The 15,111-nt window shown below is 41.5% G+C and overlaps 2 protein-coding genes across 4 annotated transcripts; one reads left to right on the top strand and one right to left on the bottom strand.

The window, feature by feature from the left end:
* The first annotated feature begins 3,729 nt into the window (after nt 1-3,729).
* zgc:158263 (ceramide kinase family protein) lies at nt 3,730-9,907 on the top strand. 2 transcript variants are annotated; one of them, XM_044211627.1, is made up of 13 exons: nt 3,730-4,136; nt 5,428-5,505; nt 5,741-5,878; nt 6,026-6,154; nt 6,303-6,366; nt 6,473-6,618; nt 6,705-6,779; nt 6,921-7,073; nt 7,363-7,468; nt 8,372-8,475; nt 8,599-8,795; nt 8,881-9,197; nt 9,392-9,907. In XM_044211627.1, the coding sequence occupies exons 1-13, from the start codon at nt 4,013-4,015 to the stop codon at nt 9,510-9,512; spliced, it is 1,752 nt and encodes a 583-aa protein (XP_044067562.1). In that variant the 5' UTR covers nt 3,730-4,012; the 3' UTR covers nt 9,513-9,907. The 2 variants fall into 2 exon arrangements, with proteins under 2 accessions (XP_044067562.1, XP_044067561.1); XM_044211626.1 differs by having other exon boundaries at nt 3,733-4,136; nt 5,410-5,505.
* On the bottom strand, nt 8,914-14,809 carry LOC122883245 (glucose-6-phosphate 1-dehydrogenase-like). 2 transcript variants are annotated; one of them, XM_044211628.1, is made up of 13 exons: nt 14,614-14,809; nt 13,863-13,900; nt 13,629-13,737; nt 13,320-13,537; nt 13,070-13,228; nt 12,782-12,907; nt 12,583-12,676; nt 12,285-12,471; nt 11,922-12,157; nt 11,357-11,433; nt 11,171-11,263; nt 10,996-11,061; nt 8,914-9,048 (listed from the first exon to the last, which is right to left on the bottom strand). In XM_044211628.1, exons 1-13 carry the CDS (start codon nt 14,740-14,742, stop codon nt 9,009-9,011), a joined length of 1,572 nt encoding a protein of 523 aa, XP_044067563.1. In that variant the 5' UTR covers nt 14,743-14,809; the 3' UTR covers nt 8,914-9,008. The 2 variants fall into 2 exon arrangements, with proteins under 2 accessions (XP_044067563.1, XP_044067564.1); XM_044211629.1 differs by lacking the exon at nt 8,914-9,048 and having other exon boundaries at nt 10,712-11,061; nt 14,614-14,808.
* Between the last annotated feature and the right edge of the window lie 302 nt (nt 14,810-15,111).

Raw genomic sequence — 15,111 nt, 5'->3', positions numbered from 1 at the left:
GCAGTTACAACAAGCCTGGATTACCAACCAGGCAAAGCGAGTTACTGCTGTGGGGCCCCAGTTCCCCAGGGCCCCCCAAAACCCCAGATTCATTGTATGCCAATTATATGTTACAACTTTGCAACACGAAACTACAATACTACAATACTACTACAACTCTGTTTGACAAAATCATGTCTTATTACCTGGTCTTGTGTCCCTGTGGGGACCGCCTTAAAACTAGCTATAAATCCTTCATTAAGTATTTAATTTAGGCTATATTGTGCTCACATGATCTATATTCCTAAATAGAAGTTGTCAAAATTGATGGGAACTTGGTGACAGGGTATTGCTGCTCCAACATAACGCTGAACTGAATGTAAAATGTATTTGTTGTAATTTTGAAAAATTGTTTTTGGGGTAAATCCAAATTAAGTCTCAAGTCTAGTCACAAGTCCTTGAGGGAAAGTCCATGACAGTTCACAAGTGTTCATATGCTAATAAGTCTTTCAGGTCTGACCATTAAAATTACTTGGCATTTGACCATTTTCCTTTTGAACAATTTAAAGCTTTTTACATAGCTGAGACCAAGCACTTTCAGGCCCTAATAATGCAATATTCAAGGTGTGTGGCCATGCAAGCTCTTCCTGTCCCTGTCTTACTTTTTTTCTATTGTTCTGAGATTTTACTAGGTCAAAGTTAGAATATTTTTGCTTTCAGGGCATGAGTCAAGTCAAGTCTTTAAAAAGTCAAATCTCAAACAAGTCATGTGTTAAGCCTTTATTTTGTGACTTAAGTCTGACTCAATCCAAGTCTCAAAACTCTGGTTAGAGCACTGTGAAATCACTTCGTAATTGGGCCTTTAGTTGTGTTCATAGCCTACTGGCTACTCAGTAGGTTCTTGAAGAAGATGGTGCTGAAGAGAAGGTGTCTTGGTGATGAGGTCAGTAAAAGGGCCCATATAGTGTTTTTGCCCAGGGGGCCCCCTAGTGAGTTCATCTGGCCATGGTTGGTACTGTAAGCTACAAATATACTATCATGTGTGTGCTGATGGAGGTTTTCCTCTGAGCCTGGAAAATATGCTATCATTAATATAATTTTTATATGAACAATTCACACCTAGATGTTATATACACAAAGTTTTCAAAATAAATGTTGATTCCTCATGACATATGGAAGGATGGGCTTAAGCACATACACACAACCTCAAACAATGCTAGACACAATGGTGTAGTCCCTCATTCGTCCAGGAGTGTTGTATCGTAGAAAAGGTTTCAGTCGTAGTCATCTGGACACTGTTTTCAGAATCAAGACGTTTCGGCTCCCATCCGGAAATCATTCTCAATTGTGAAAAATGGACCGGGAACTCAGAAATTTAAGCTACTCTGTGTTACATAAGCCCTGCCCTCAGGAAGGAGTCTTCCTGAGTATCTGCTAATTACCCTGCCTAGTTTCACCTGAAACTGACCTAATTGTTTCCATGATGGCCCAGTAATCAGTAAACAGGCCTATTGGTTTTTGGCTGCACCTCCCTCATCACTGTTCAGTACCTGATTAGTGTGAGGTGCTAATACACTGTGGTAAACGTTGGGTAGATTGAATCTCAGACCACCATTTCTGTTCAAAGAGGGGTTTTCTTTTTTCACAAAAATGGCTTCTTTGACACCTCTTTCAAACCAACTCTTCTCTCTACTTAGAATCTTCACCTCACTGTCTTCAAATGTGTGGTTTGTAGCTTTTAGATGCAAATGCACGGCGCTCTGCAATCCTGAGTTAGCGTGTCGTCTGTACTGATAAAGTCTTTTGTGAAGTGGCTGTTTAGTCTCACCTATGTACCGTTCTTTGCAGTTTTCCTCACTGCATTGATTGAGTAAACTACATTGTTCTGTTTTTGTGTGGGCATCTTGTCTTTAGGATGAACAAGTTTCTGTCTTAAAGTGTTGCCTGGTTTAAAGAAAACAGGAACATCGTGCTGTCTAAAGATCCTTTGTAGTTTTTCAGACAGTCCAGATACATAAGGGATGGAGACACTGTTTCCCTTTTGTCCTGTTTTTTGGCTCTTTTAACTTTGTTGAGAGCCCAAGTAGAATAACCACAGGCTGAGAGTGCATTCTGGACATGCCTTTCCTCTTTCTTCTTACCCTCTGAGCCGGTGGGCACTTCTTGGGCTCTATGTTGTAATGTCCAGATTACACCCAGCTTGTGCTGTAATGGATGGTGTGAGTCAAAGAGCAAATATTGATCCGTATGTGTTGGTTTCCTGTACACTTCTATCTGGAGCTTTCCGTCCTCTCCTCTGAGTGTAGAACAATCAAGAAAGGCCAGGCGGTTCTCTCTGGCGTCCTCTCGTGTGAACTTGAAGTTGGGGTCCACAGTATTGATATGCTCTGAGAACGCTTCCAAGTGTTGTTTCTTGATCTTCACAAAGGTGTCATCCACGTAGCGGTACCAATGACGTGGTGGTTTGCCCGGGAACGAGGACAATGCCTTCTTCTCAAACTGTTCCATGTACAGGTTGGTCACGATGGGAGAGACCGGGGAGCCCATGGCACAGCCGTGAATCTGTCTGTAGAAGTGTCCCCGGAATTGGAAGTAGGTTGTGTTAAGACAGATGTCTAATAGTTTGCAGATGTGTTCAGGTGTAAGCTTGGTCCTTTCCTGCAAGGTGGAGTCCTCCTGCAGTCTTCTCCTCACCACTGACACTGCTTCTGAGGTCAGAATGCAGGTGAACAAGGACACAACATCATACGAAACCATTACGTCATCTGGGTCCAACTGGAGATGTTTCACTTTGTCCACAAATTTCTGTGTGTTTTCCACATGATGTACTGTGTTCCCCACCAACGGAGCCAAGATTGTAGTCAAATGTTTGGCTATGTTGTGTGTGATGGAATCTGTGCTACACACAAAGCGTTCTCAGAGCATATCAATACTGTTTACTATGAATGCTAGACACGGTTTAATTAAATTCCAAATACACCGTCCTAACTATTAAAATGTGGCTGGACGATTTAATTAATGCACATCATAAAACACTCAGTTTGATATAATTTGGCAATCCCTTTTTAGGTACCTTGCAACTTAAAATTAGAACACAACCTAGGTGTATGTTTTACACTTTTGTAACATTTCACAGTATCAGCGACACATATTCAGGGCATTTGTATGGGTTAGGGTGACAGGCTACTACTGCTCCTGTGTTTTCCACTTACTGTTTGAATGTCAAGGGGATACATCTTGGCTTTATACTAATAGCTAAACTGAATCATCATTGTTATCTGTATGTCAAGCAAACTGCTAAAAAATATAGAAATATAAATGAAAACAATATAATTGAAAATAAAATTTTAAGTACAGACCATGTGTAGTACAACTACAGGAAAATGTCTATAGGCCAAGTGGTGAAAGTTAAAAAGAGCTTTGTCATTATTAGTTTGCAAATGATAATAATTACCACCTGCTCTCTGGATGTGGCTCTCTCTCTTTCTTACACACTCACATACACGCACACACGCGCATGCACACACACTTGTTTGCATAAGTGAGCTGGTAATTTTAAAGGGTTCACATTATATTTGCTGGTATTAGTTATACTGTTTATTTTATAATTAACTGTGACAAGGTCCAATCCTTCTTTCAGTCACCAAAGGATGTTGCTATAGTAATTGGCCAATATTCTAACACTTCAGGTAAGCTACTAGCATCCAATCAGCAGTGCAACATGCAAATACAGCAGGTGTCACCAGGGAGGGACTGGAGAGGAAACTGATATTTTTAGAATAACACCCTGTGTTCCAGGCGGTGTCTTCAACATTTCACAGGAATAATGGCCTAAATGTGTCTTCAAAAAGATCTCCAGGTTCATTCAGAGGAAGATAAAAACTTTCACATGTCAGATAAGGACTCTGCTGGGTTGTTGACTGATGGCGAGATCAGATTTCCGTCCTGCTGCCATTTCTCAGAGATGTAATCATGGGTGTAAAATGTGATCATAAAAGTTTTCTGAGTTTGTGTGGCTGAAGCGCTTTTCCAGATGGAGGCAGACCTGAGGCTGGAGTCAAGTTTGTGGGTCGGGAATAAAAGATACCGGGCGGTCCTGACAGGCTGGCATTTCAACTGGACCGAGGTAGATAAGAAGAATCGCGACAAGAAAACAAGTAGGTGACTCTGTACTGTTCAAAACATCAGCCGATCTATAATATCGCGCTATAGAGACATATGGTCTCACTTAAATTAGAGCAGCACAATACATAATATATGTAATAAATGCATGCACACACAGGGAAATACTTTTTCGCAGTCACGTTGTTGCTGAATAACACTTGTTTAAAGCCACAACCTGTTTACTATCTGCGCTGAACTGGCAAAAACAGGACTGATGACAAACAAGACAGTATTCATTCTTTAGAAATAGCCTAGGAAACACCATGAACAAAACAATCTTCAGTACACCTTACATGTCATTTTGGACAGTTACAGGGAGGGGACTTTTTAATTAAGTCCATAGCTGCTTATAGAAAACTTGAAGAACAAGTTAAACAGCATTAACATGAAACGCAACCTACTGAGACAGTTTACTGAAAACCCTGTGTGTGTGCATGTGTGTGTGAGAACTCACACACCTCCTAGCACAAGGTCATAATTTAAGGGTTGTCCTTAAACCATCAAACTTTGTTTTTTCTCACCACCAAAATGCCTCTTCCTCCCTCCCTCTTGGTCACCCACTCACACATGTACACAGAGAGGAGAAAAGGGATTTTAGTGATGATATATTTTAACACAATATACATGTTGTCTTTGATATGTGCTGAAAATTAATAGCACCAAAAATATTGACACAAGCTGTACCATCCAAATCACTCTTACACAGTCAGTAAAACCTAGGCTCCAAAACCACCGTTAATACTTCTTTTAAGGCAGACATTTTGACTTATCATTAACAGATGTAACTAATAATATGGGTGATGGTCCCACTCTTTTTAGGTGAGCCAGCATGCACAATGGGCCTCTTTCACAGCAGACATTTTGACTTGTTACAGTAGGAAAAGCAGTGTTACTAATAGCATTAACGTTGTCTCTGTTTTCTATTCAAGTGTCCCACTAAGAAATGACAATGAGCCAGTATTCACAAGGACCCTTAAAACTGAAGCAGCTAAATGGAATTCAGTCATCATGAATGCTATTAGTAACAGCTGTGCTTACATGTCAAAAAGGCCTATAAGAGAGCCCTGGGGTTGGAACAGCTAAATGGGATGCAGCCCTTATTAATTGTATTAGTTGCACATGTGCTTTAATTGCTATGACAAGTAAAAATATCTGCTGTGAAAAAGGTCTACAGTCTTTCCAGTGGTTAAAATATTTTATTCATTGTATGCAAAGAAGCATGTCCACTGAAGTTTGCGCTGTGCGTGTTTGTCTGTGTGACTAAAGTTTCAGTATCTGTGGCAGAGGTGGTTGGAGTGGAGCAGGGCCGGGTGGAGATCCTGCCCCAGAAGTCAGCTGAGGACACGGACAAAGATTTCACAGGTGGGTTCTCTCAGGTATCACAAACCATAAGTAAATAATAAAAACACAGCCTGAAGTATTGCACATCTTTTACCGTTGAGTATAAAATGAGATGAGAACAGGAATAATTTACATACAAGTGCAGGGCACACTAGCTTTACAATTTAGTCAAATATCTGCCTGTAAACCCCAACATTGCAACAGTTGATATTGTGGTTTTACAGCTTGGTTTTGTCTATCTATCATCCACTTCCAGTTTTCTATGTAAAGCGCATCAGCAGTGGGAGCTCTTGTGGGTTACTATGGAGACTGGGCCGGACCCAGTTCAGCTGCCCCAGTCGGGTCCTCAGAGACCAGTGGACGAAACACCTGACAACTGCTCTCAAAACTCACAGTAAGGATGGATAATTGGACATGGTATTATGCTGATATTATGGCTCCTCTGTCTTCTAAATGTGTCGTGATTTTACTATTAATGATTCATTATTTTCAGAGTTTGCTGGCTCTCAACAACCTGTAATATTCCAAATGTATCTTTCAGGTCCGTTGCGCCCGCACAGGCTTTTGGTGTTTATAAACCCATATGGAGGGAAGAAGAAAGGAAGAAAGATATATCATTCTCTGGTTGCCCCTCTGTTTGAGCTGGCTGGTATCAGCTCTCATGTAATAGGTGAGAAAAGTTTAATTTGTTACTGATGCAGATGCTTGATGCTCCTCTAGGTCTCTCATAGGTGGCCTTAGACTGACCTACTTAATTTAAGAAATAATGAATGAAAGTGATTTGCAGTCTATATGTAATCATAACATTTATTATTTAGTGACTGAGCGGGCAAACCAGGCCAGAGACCACCTCCTGAAGAAAGACCTGACAGGCTTTGACGGGTAAGAGCTATCAGCACCACAGTGTTTGCACTGCATTGTGAGAGCATTATAACACATCGCTGGGAGGTGCTTTCATAACAGAAACTCTTGTGTTTGTTTATAACAGTGTGGTGTGTGTGGGTGGGGATGGCATGTTCAGCGAAATACTTCACGGGTTGATAGGGCGGACACAACAAGAGGCAGGCCTTTGTGAGAACGATCCCGCTGTCACCTTACAGCCTTGTCCGCTTCATATTGGCATCATTCCTGCAGGTAATGACACTGTTATTAAGTATTCATAAACTGATGGCGATTTAGGGCATTGACACACACAACATGTTGTATTGTATCTGTTGTAGGCTCTACAGACTGTGTGTGTTACGCCACAGTGGGAGTGATCGACCCAGTTACTTCTGCTTTGCACATTATCGTTGGTGAGGAAGGAATTTCACTCTATTAGTCACTGTTCGTTCTTTTTTAAAATCAACATCTTAAAATACCTGAACAATTTTGTCAACTCTGAGCTCCATAGTTTAGCCTGTATGGCCCTTTTTATTTCCCACAATACCTTGCAGGAGACTCTCAGCCTTTGGATGTGTGTTCAGTCCATCAAGCTTCTGCTCTGGTGCGCTACTCAGTGTCTCTGTTGGGCTATGGCTTCTATGGGGACGTACTGGCTGAGAGTGAAAAACACCGCTGGATGGGACCTCTCCGATATGACTATTCAGGTATGAACTGATAAGTAATTTAGACAAGAGAAATGACTGCATGCTGAATTAGATGGTGTGAGAGACTCTGTGTGTATGTTTAGCTTAAAGTTAAAAATTCATCCTGAAACTGTCACTCATAGCGCTATGACCAAGATGAAAGGAGTGCATGTGATGCATATGCTTTTTTTAAAAAACATTTTATGTAACAAAACCACACTTCCCCGCATATGCTCTTTTTTAAAATGTTGTGTATACATGTAGTGTTGTGCATTGTTTTCTGCTTACCAAATTGCTCTCCTTTGTCTAGGCACAATGGTTTACCTGGCCAACAGAAGCTATGCAGGCATAGTTCAGTATCTACCAGCAGACCCGGTGCTCTCCAGCCCTAGAGACAGAACACGCTGCCTCTCAGGGTAAAACACCAACTACTGACAAGAAAGTACATAAAGACGCATGTATACACAGTGCAATTAATAATAAATACAAAACAGAAATTTCAAAAAAAGAAAGAAAGGAAGATCACAGTGTGCACGCCAGATCATGGTCCCATAAAAAATCTCTACTTCTTTATTTTAATAATGTTATTTGTCAAGTACCTAGTATTTACAATTTGCATGCGATTTTTTCTGTACTTTTCCTTTATCACAGGGACAATTTTACCCATGATTTGAGGATCACTTTTCATCACTTTAGTTTCCAGTGTAATGTGACTCAGCTATGCGAGGTGAAACTAATTTCACATAAACAACACCGCCACAATGATGTTTATATGTAGCGTCTCTCCATGAGTCCCAGTTGTTTAAGGCCAATGGGACTCTTAAGAGTGACTCATCCTGGATAACAAGACTAATGACAATGAAAACATGGGTACAAGGTGGCAGTGTTGGAAGAAGTCCTCATCCTTATCTAAGCTATCTAAGAATTTAACCTTGAGAAACTAAAACCCTTTTAATGAGACAAAGAGAAAGTGTCCCTAGAAGTAGCATCATTATTATTCAAGTACTAGTGAAATGGTTCAAATTCACTGTTTGAGACACTGTAACTGCTACCACCTGCAGCAGGGAGTCAGGTGTTGGGTGCACCTTTAAGGAGGGTAGGAACCACGGCAAGAGGAACTTGATCTAGATGAAAGGTGAGCCTTGGTCTCCTGTTAGAGTGTACAATGCCTCAGTCTTTGTCTGAGGCAGTTGCTTCTGGCTGTCAGCAAATGGTTTATGATGATCGTATGAATGGGTGTCAAGGTCGAGGAGCTTGTAATTTCACAGACTTCCAACCAGAGTGTAAATTCTTTGTGTTGTTTGTGTGTGTGTGTTTAGGTGCAGTGTGTGCTCCAGAAGCACGGAAAGACTTTTCCCTCACTCATCAGATTCAGGCTCCCTGCACAGCTCCCACTTCAGCCAGTTCAGTAGTGACTCAGAAGGTAATAACATAGACTCATATGAGTATACGTTTTGGAAAATGCATGATGCACAAACGGCAGTAAGGTCCTTAAAGAACCATCAGTTGAATGTAGCATCATGTCTCTCTTTCTCTGTCTCTCCAGGTGACTGGGTGACTGTGGAGGGCAGGTTCAGGTGTGTGTCTCTCACTTGTATGTCCAGCTCGTGTCCCAAGAGTCCCCTGGGCCTCTCTCCCTCTGCTCACCTGGCAGACGGAACAGGGGACCTCATCCTGGTATGGGACACTCACCCGCTGGGATTCCTCAAGTTCCTTTACAGGCACACAAGCACACAGGACCAGGTATGGACACTTCCAAATTAAAACAAAGCTGGACTAACAAGTTCAAACACTGCTTGACCCAATTTCTCTCCCACACTTTTCTTAGTTTGACCTGCCATTTGTGGAGGTCCACCGCGTGAAGGCCGTCCGTTTCTCTCTCCCCTCTGGCAAAGAGGAGGAAGGGTATGAAGAGATTGGAGGGACAAGTGGTGGGATAGATGATGAAGAGAGAGGCTACGTCGAGACCGTAAGCAGGAATGGATCCCAGCAGCATCTGGCAGAGAGAGGCACAGGGCGAGAAATGACAAACGAGCAGAAAACAGCAACCCCCTTCCTGTGTGGTCTGTGCTGCAGCAAAGCTCCAGCTGTGTCAGTGTGGAACTGTGATGGAGAGATTCTGCCTTTCACCGAGATCCTCTGCAGGTAAGAGAGTACAGCCATCCATGTTGAGCTTTGTGTATTCTCATACAGTAATGTATTATCCTTCTACTGTTATCATATGCCAGGTTCAAATTTAAATGTAACTCAGCTCAGTCATATACAAACAGAAAATTAAAACAAAATAGTGCACAGGTGGCAAAGGATGAGTTTTTATCTGCGTTCACTTCTTCTCTCAGGATTCATTGCCAGTTGGTGCGTCTGTATGCCAGGGGCATCGAGGACAGAGCTGCTGTGCACAAGAGCAGTGAGGAAAATAACAAGTGTGAGAGGACATCCTACTCAAACAGTCTCACCTAAATTTTGGATGATGAGAGAAAAGTGTCGATGGGAATGTTTGCAAGGCAAAGCTAATTTGTAAATCTTCTGAGAGAATAGCCAGCCAGCCTTGCAGTCTGTCAAGGCCAAAGAGTTCATAATATTTCAGGCAATTTTACAAGTTTTCTCATTGCAATGATGGAAAAAACCCTATTTATTCTTAAATGAGTGTGTTTGTTGAATGCTGCTCCTTAAAAACGCTATTAAAACTTGCTAAATGATACACTTCTCGGTAGTGCAGGTTTTTCTGCACAAAAACCTTGTATACAGTGTTTGTATGCAGTTTTTGGTCTGCAAATGTTATTTATTTTCACTTTAGCTTCCAGAGAAAAAAATCATGGGGAAAGTATCTTAATGCAATAAAAAGACTGTTCTGACTCCTTTTATGCTTTATTGTTGTTAACATTAGTTCCACAATGCAGTGTTCCTTTGGAACTAAATAATTGTGCAATCGTGCAGTTGGAACAATATTTTTGTGATCTAAACTAAATTGGCTTATGAGATTATAATATTTACATTTTTAGCTTCCCATACTAACATAACATGATATTATTAATGTATAGAGTAAATTTTAAACAAATGAATCAATTAACACATGAAAGAACAAATAGCCCTAGAGGAGAAGTTGTTTAAACACATGTTCATCTTTGCTGCACTTCCCAGGGCCCTCTGAGTACTGGCAGGTTCACCAAATGGTCTGTTATTGGTCAGACTGTGTATGTATGTGTATGTGTATGTGTGTGTGTGTAGGTACATAGGTTGACAAGCATCAATGTGCTGCAATCAGTTGCAAGGTTAAAACTCATTCATGCATTGTGAGAGATTAACCGTTACAAAAGTTTACAGTTTTGATTTGAATTTAGCTTAAAGCACCTATCTAGAAGTCACTCTTACCTGAAGCAGGACATTCAAACATGTCTCCTTCGTGACTGTCTGTTATTAAAAGAGTCACTTGTTCTTACAAACCAGACCAACAAGCCCTCCTAGAATAAATATGAGGTGGCAGTGTTTGTTTTTTTTGTCACCATGGTTTAGTGATGACGGTACACACAGGTAGCAGAGAACAGGTGTATATTCTTTCATTCAACCAATCATGTCAGTAGAGATTTTCTTGCTCTACAAGTCTCATTTCTCAAGGCTATAGGTGTAGGGTGTGGCCAATGCTGGCAAAAAAAAAGAAAAAAGGTGAAAAGATGATTTATTTAGAAATTTCAAATGCACTCAAATCAGTCTACTACAGTTATTTTTATTTTCACATTTATTCTTGTATGATTAGGGATGAAAAGCAGTGGGGTTTTTTTTTACATGCAGACAAAATCAAACAATGGTATAGCAACAATGCTGTGTGTGTGTGTGTGTGTGTGTGTGTGTGTGTGTGTGTGTGTGTGTGCGTGTGTTCATGAGAACGTGAGTGTGTGTGCATGTGTGTGATAGATGGCATCATGCTATGTGGGGCTGCACCCACTTGTATGTTCCCTCATAGCGGAATCCCACCCTCTTCACGAGATCATCCGCCTCGTTTGGACCACGACTATGGGCACACAACAAAGAAAAGACAAGAGGAAGAGAAATGATCACTGAAAAGGAAAATGTGCATCATGTTTTCATTTCTGTGTCATAAAACAGATACATTGCTTTACCTTCCATATATGTAGGGGATGGGGTGTGTCTTTTCTCCCTCTATTTGATGGAGGAGGGGGGTGAAGATCCTCCAGGCCTCCCGCAACTCATCACTGGGACAGAAAGAGGAGCAGTTCAGGTCAAAATATACCACACTAAAACAAAATGCCTAGACAATGAACTATGGCACTAATTGTACAACCAACCTGCGGACAAAATGCATCTGATTTCCACAGAAGACATCCAGTATCAGCCTCTCATATGCATCTGGGAGCTTCACATTCTAGAGGAAGATGGCAGCTGTTAAAAAAAAACTGTAAATACCTGCTTATTGTAGGTTCAGTGATCTTTCTTAATATGAAAGTGGATGGCCTTTATTTGGACAGGATATGATGGATAGTATTATATTCTGTTATACAATATTAGACAATGGTATTCAACCATTAGGTGGTCAATATTAGCTTTTTAACAAACTGTCTTAAGCATATTCGGTGCATCTCTACATCATAAATATCACTGTGAGACATTAAATATCTATCAAATACTATCAAATGTCACCTCAAAATCAAGTGACATGATATATTGTACACTATTATTCAAATAACATGTGACCAACTTATCTCAAGAATCAAATGACACAATCTTGACAAGAATAAAAGAGATTTGCGTTGATTCAAGAAAATTCTTGAAACAAGTAAAATAAGAAGAAGCAAGTAAACTTAACACACAGACAGTGGGAAAACTTTTTTTTTTTTTTTTTGCCTATAGCACCTTGTATCTGCTCCTGTAGGTGAGGTCCAGCTCAGTCTCCTCTGGGCTGAAGTAAACCCCAGGCCTCTTGGTCATCATCTTCAGGTAAATGGCTTCGTCTGGCTGCACCCGCACCACCAGCTCGTTCCTTTGACAGCGTTCGCCAAAGATGTCTCCTGGCACGTCAGTGAACTGCAGACGCACTTCTGCCTTCCGCTCATTCAGAGCTTTACCACAGCGGAGGATGAAAGGAACTCCTGGTGGAAAGGTGGTTGATGTGATGACGGACATGAAGGGTGGAAAAACATGACAGGGAGAAAATCAGAGGGGATGTCATAATGAGAAGTGAGGACAAAAAGAAAGATTAAAAAAAATTTGCCTCACCATCCCATCTTTCATTCTGGACATAGAGCACTGCGGTGGCAAATGTTGGTGTGCAGGAGCCTTCTGGTACAGTGGGGTCGTCAAGGTAACCCAGCTTGGAGTGGCCCTCCTCCTCAGGGTCCCCCACGTACTGGCCGAGAACCACATCGGACACAGGAACAGGAGCTATACACTTCAACACCTTCACCTACAGCACATCAAGTAATTACAGATTTGCAAAGACATGGATGCTCTGGAATTTTAGGCAGAAAATATACATAAATACTACTATTTCTAACCATCCAGTCATTGGTGTTACCTTCTCGTCCCTCACATCATCTGGGTTGGTGGAAGCAGGTTTCTCCATGGCGACCAAACAGAGCATCTGGAGGAGATGGTTCTGCATGACATCTCTATATCAAGAAACAGGAACTGGAATCAGGGTAAGTAATGGCTCTAGTGTAACAATAACAGTGTATTCAGTGTTCTCACTTTTATCTGAATGTATTGTCTCTCACCGAATAATACCGAAGTCATCAAAGTATCCTCCACGGCCCTGAGTGCCAAAAGGCTCCTTGAAGGTGAGGACCACACAGGCCACACTGTTCCTGTTCCATATTGGTCCAAAGATGCGATTTCCAAACCTGGAAGTGAAAGAATAAAACACTGCTAAAATAAAACCCTCAATGCCAGCGACACATGAAGGAAGAGATGAAAGATAATGAGTACTCGTAAAACCTCATCTATGATGTTTAGGTTTATACCAATGGTAAAATGCTTGAAAATATGTGTATGGAGCTTGTTACCTGAGCACCATGAGGTTCTGGACCATCTCTTTGCCCAGGTAGTGGTCTATGCGGTAGATCTGGTCCTCTGTGAACAGGGAGGACAGGTGGGCTGACAGCTCCTGTGAGCTCTGGAAGTCACGGCCAAAGGGCTTTTCAACAATTACCCTGTTCCAGCCTCTGTTTTACACACATAGCTGATTAGAATAATGTGATCAAATAGCAAGTCAACCCTTTTTTTCTTTTTTTTTTGAGTATAACAGACACTGACTTGCGGCTCATGCAGTGGGTTCTGATGTTTGTGCTGACATGGTGGTAGACAGTGGGTGGCAGAGCCAGGTAGAAGAGTCTGTTGGCGTCAGTTCCCCCAGGCAGAGATGACAGGCGAGCGTTGAGTTGAGTGAAAGAGCTGTCGTCGTCATACCCGCCTCTAAGGTAGGAGTTCTTATTGAAGAAGGCTGAGAGACACTCAGTCTCTTCATCAGTGACCTGAGGGAAATGTTGAACAATTATTCCTGAAAACCCACCCCAAAAAATGAACAATCTTGTCTCAGTCAACAAGGAGCCTTAGATGCACTACCTTCATATGAGGCAGACATGCTGTCTTGATGTCCTCCACGGTCAGGTTAGACCGGGCAAAACCCACAAAGTAGGTGTCATCTGGGAGCAGGCCATCTCTGAATAACCACCTAAAGAACGGACAGTCAGTCAAAAGCAGTGATGCAGAACACTGGCCAAGGATCAAACTCCCTCCTAAAACACTTTAAAGCAACTCTGTCTGTGATTGGTGCTTGAGCAGCAATTCTTTATTCACCATAAAGTTGGATAGATCTTCTTTTTTGCGAGATCCCCCTACAACACAAATAAGAAAGAGATCTGATCATGAACCTCTACTGATAATCACTGTGGCTGAAAAGAATCAAACAAGAGTCCAAAGAGCAGGTAAACTTTAAAAATAAGCGGTTGTCGTGATGTGGAGTGGGTGGATCTTTTGAGTAATGTGAGAACTTTGAACACACCTTCATTGCAGGACTCTGAGACTTCATGTAACATTTAAATAGATTACTGGCATTGAGAAAAAAGAGAAAACTAACAAGGACAGCAGATAAAAACAACTAGTTTTTGGAACTTGTGCTGGGCTCAAGGCCAAGAACAGTCTGACAAAATGTTTTTGCTCCAAAACTATCCCCTTCTTTTAATGCTTGACAAAGGAAAAAGTAGATGCAGCACATTACAGTCAACATGTGCTCATTCCCCAACTGATTATCTGATTACCACACTGCAATATTCCCTAGTGAATTGTTCTCTTGTGAGGCTTTGTGTCAGATCTGTTGGGCCCGTCACTCTCTTTTTCACTTTTTGTAGTTTAATGCAGATAGAAATCTAGATGGTTGAACTGATCGCAGCAAACAAGACAGTTCGTAGACTTTTTACAAGGCACTTTGTAACATCTGAAACTGACTAAACATTTTTGTTAAACTGCATTAAAAGGGAAATATCAGTTATAATTTTAGAAACAGTGGTTATTCATATCATGTTGTAAGACGTTCAGAGGTTGTACTCACAGAGGCTCCCAGGATGATGAATATGTGTGTGTTGGAGTGACTGGACTGATCCTCTCCATAGAGCTCCCTCCTGAACTGTCCAAACACCTCAGACCGAGACAAAGGCTCAGCGCTCATCTTCTGACCCATCTGGTCTCAGTCTCTCCCTGCTGTGGCCACTCTCATTTCCCAGTGGTTACATGGCACACACAGTATGGTGAAATCGCAATTGTCATCCTTGCCTTGCAGAAAAGCTCAGCAAGTTAATGCTGCCACCTATTGTTGCAAAGAAATAATGCCTTTATGTCACCACTTCCTCAGGCTTTGTAATGTACAGACGGGGGCACAAATTAAAGGAAAAACTTGAATAAGAGAGTGTACAAACATATCAAATGCAGATGCTTCCGTGTACCAGGGCTCACCGAATGGTTTGGTGAGTATGAAAATGCCGTGAATGAAATGTTACAGCCTTTACAGTCACCAGATCTCAACCCAGAACACCTATGGAAGATTTTGGAC

This window comes from Siniperca chuatsi, linkage group LG10 (assembly GCF_020085105.1).
Source record: "Siniperca chuatsi isolate FFG_IHB_CAS linkage group LG10, ASM2008510v1, whole genome shotgun sequence".
In the NCBI taxonomy this organism is placed as follows: domain Eukaryota; kingdom Metazoa; phylum Chordata; class Actinopteri; order Centrarchiformes; family Sinipercidae; genus Siniperca; species Siniperca chuatsi.
Note: the sequence above shows the minus strand (reverse complement) of the source record. Positions and strands in the feature narration are given on the sequence as shown.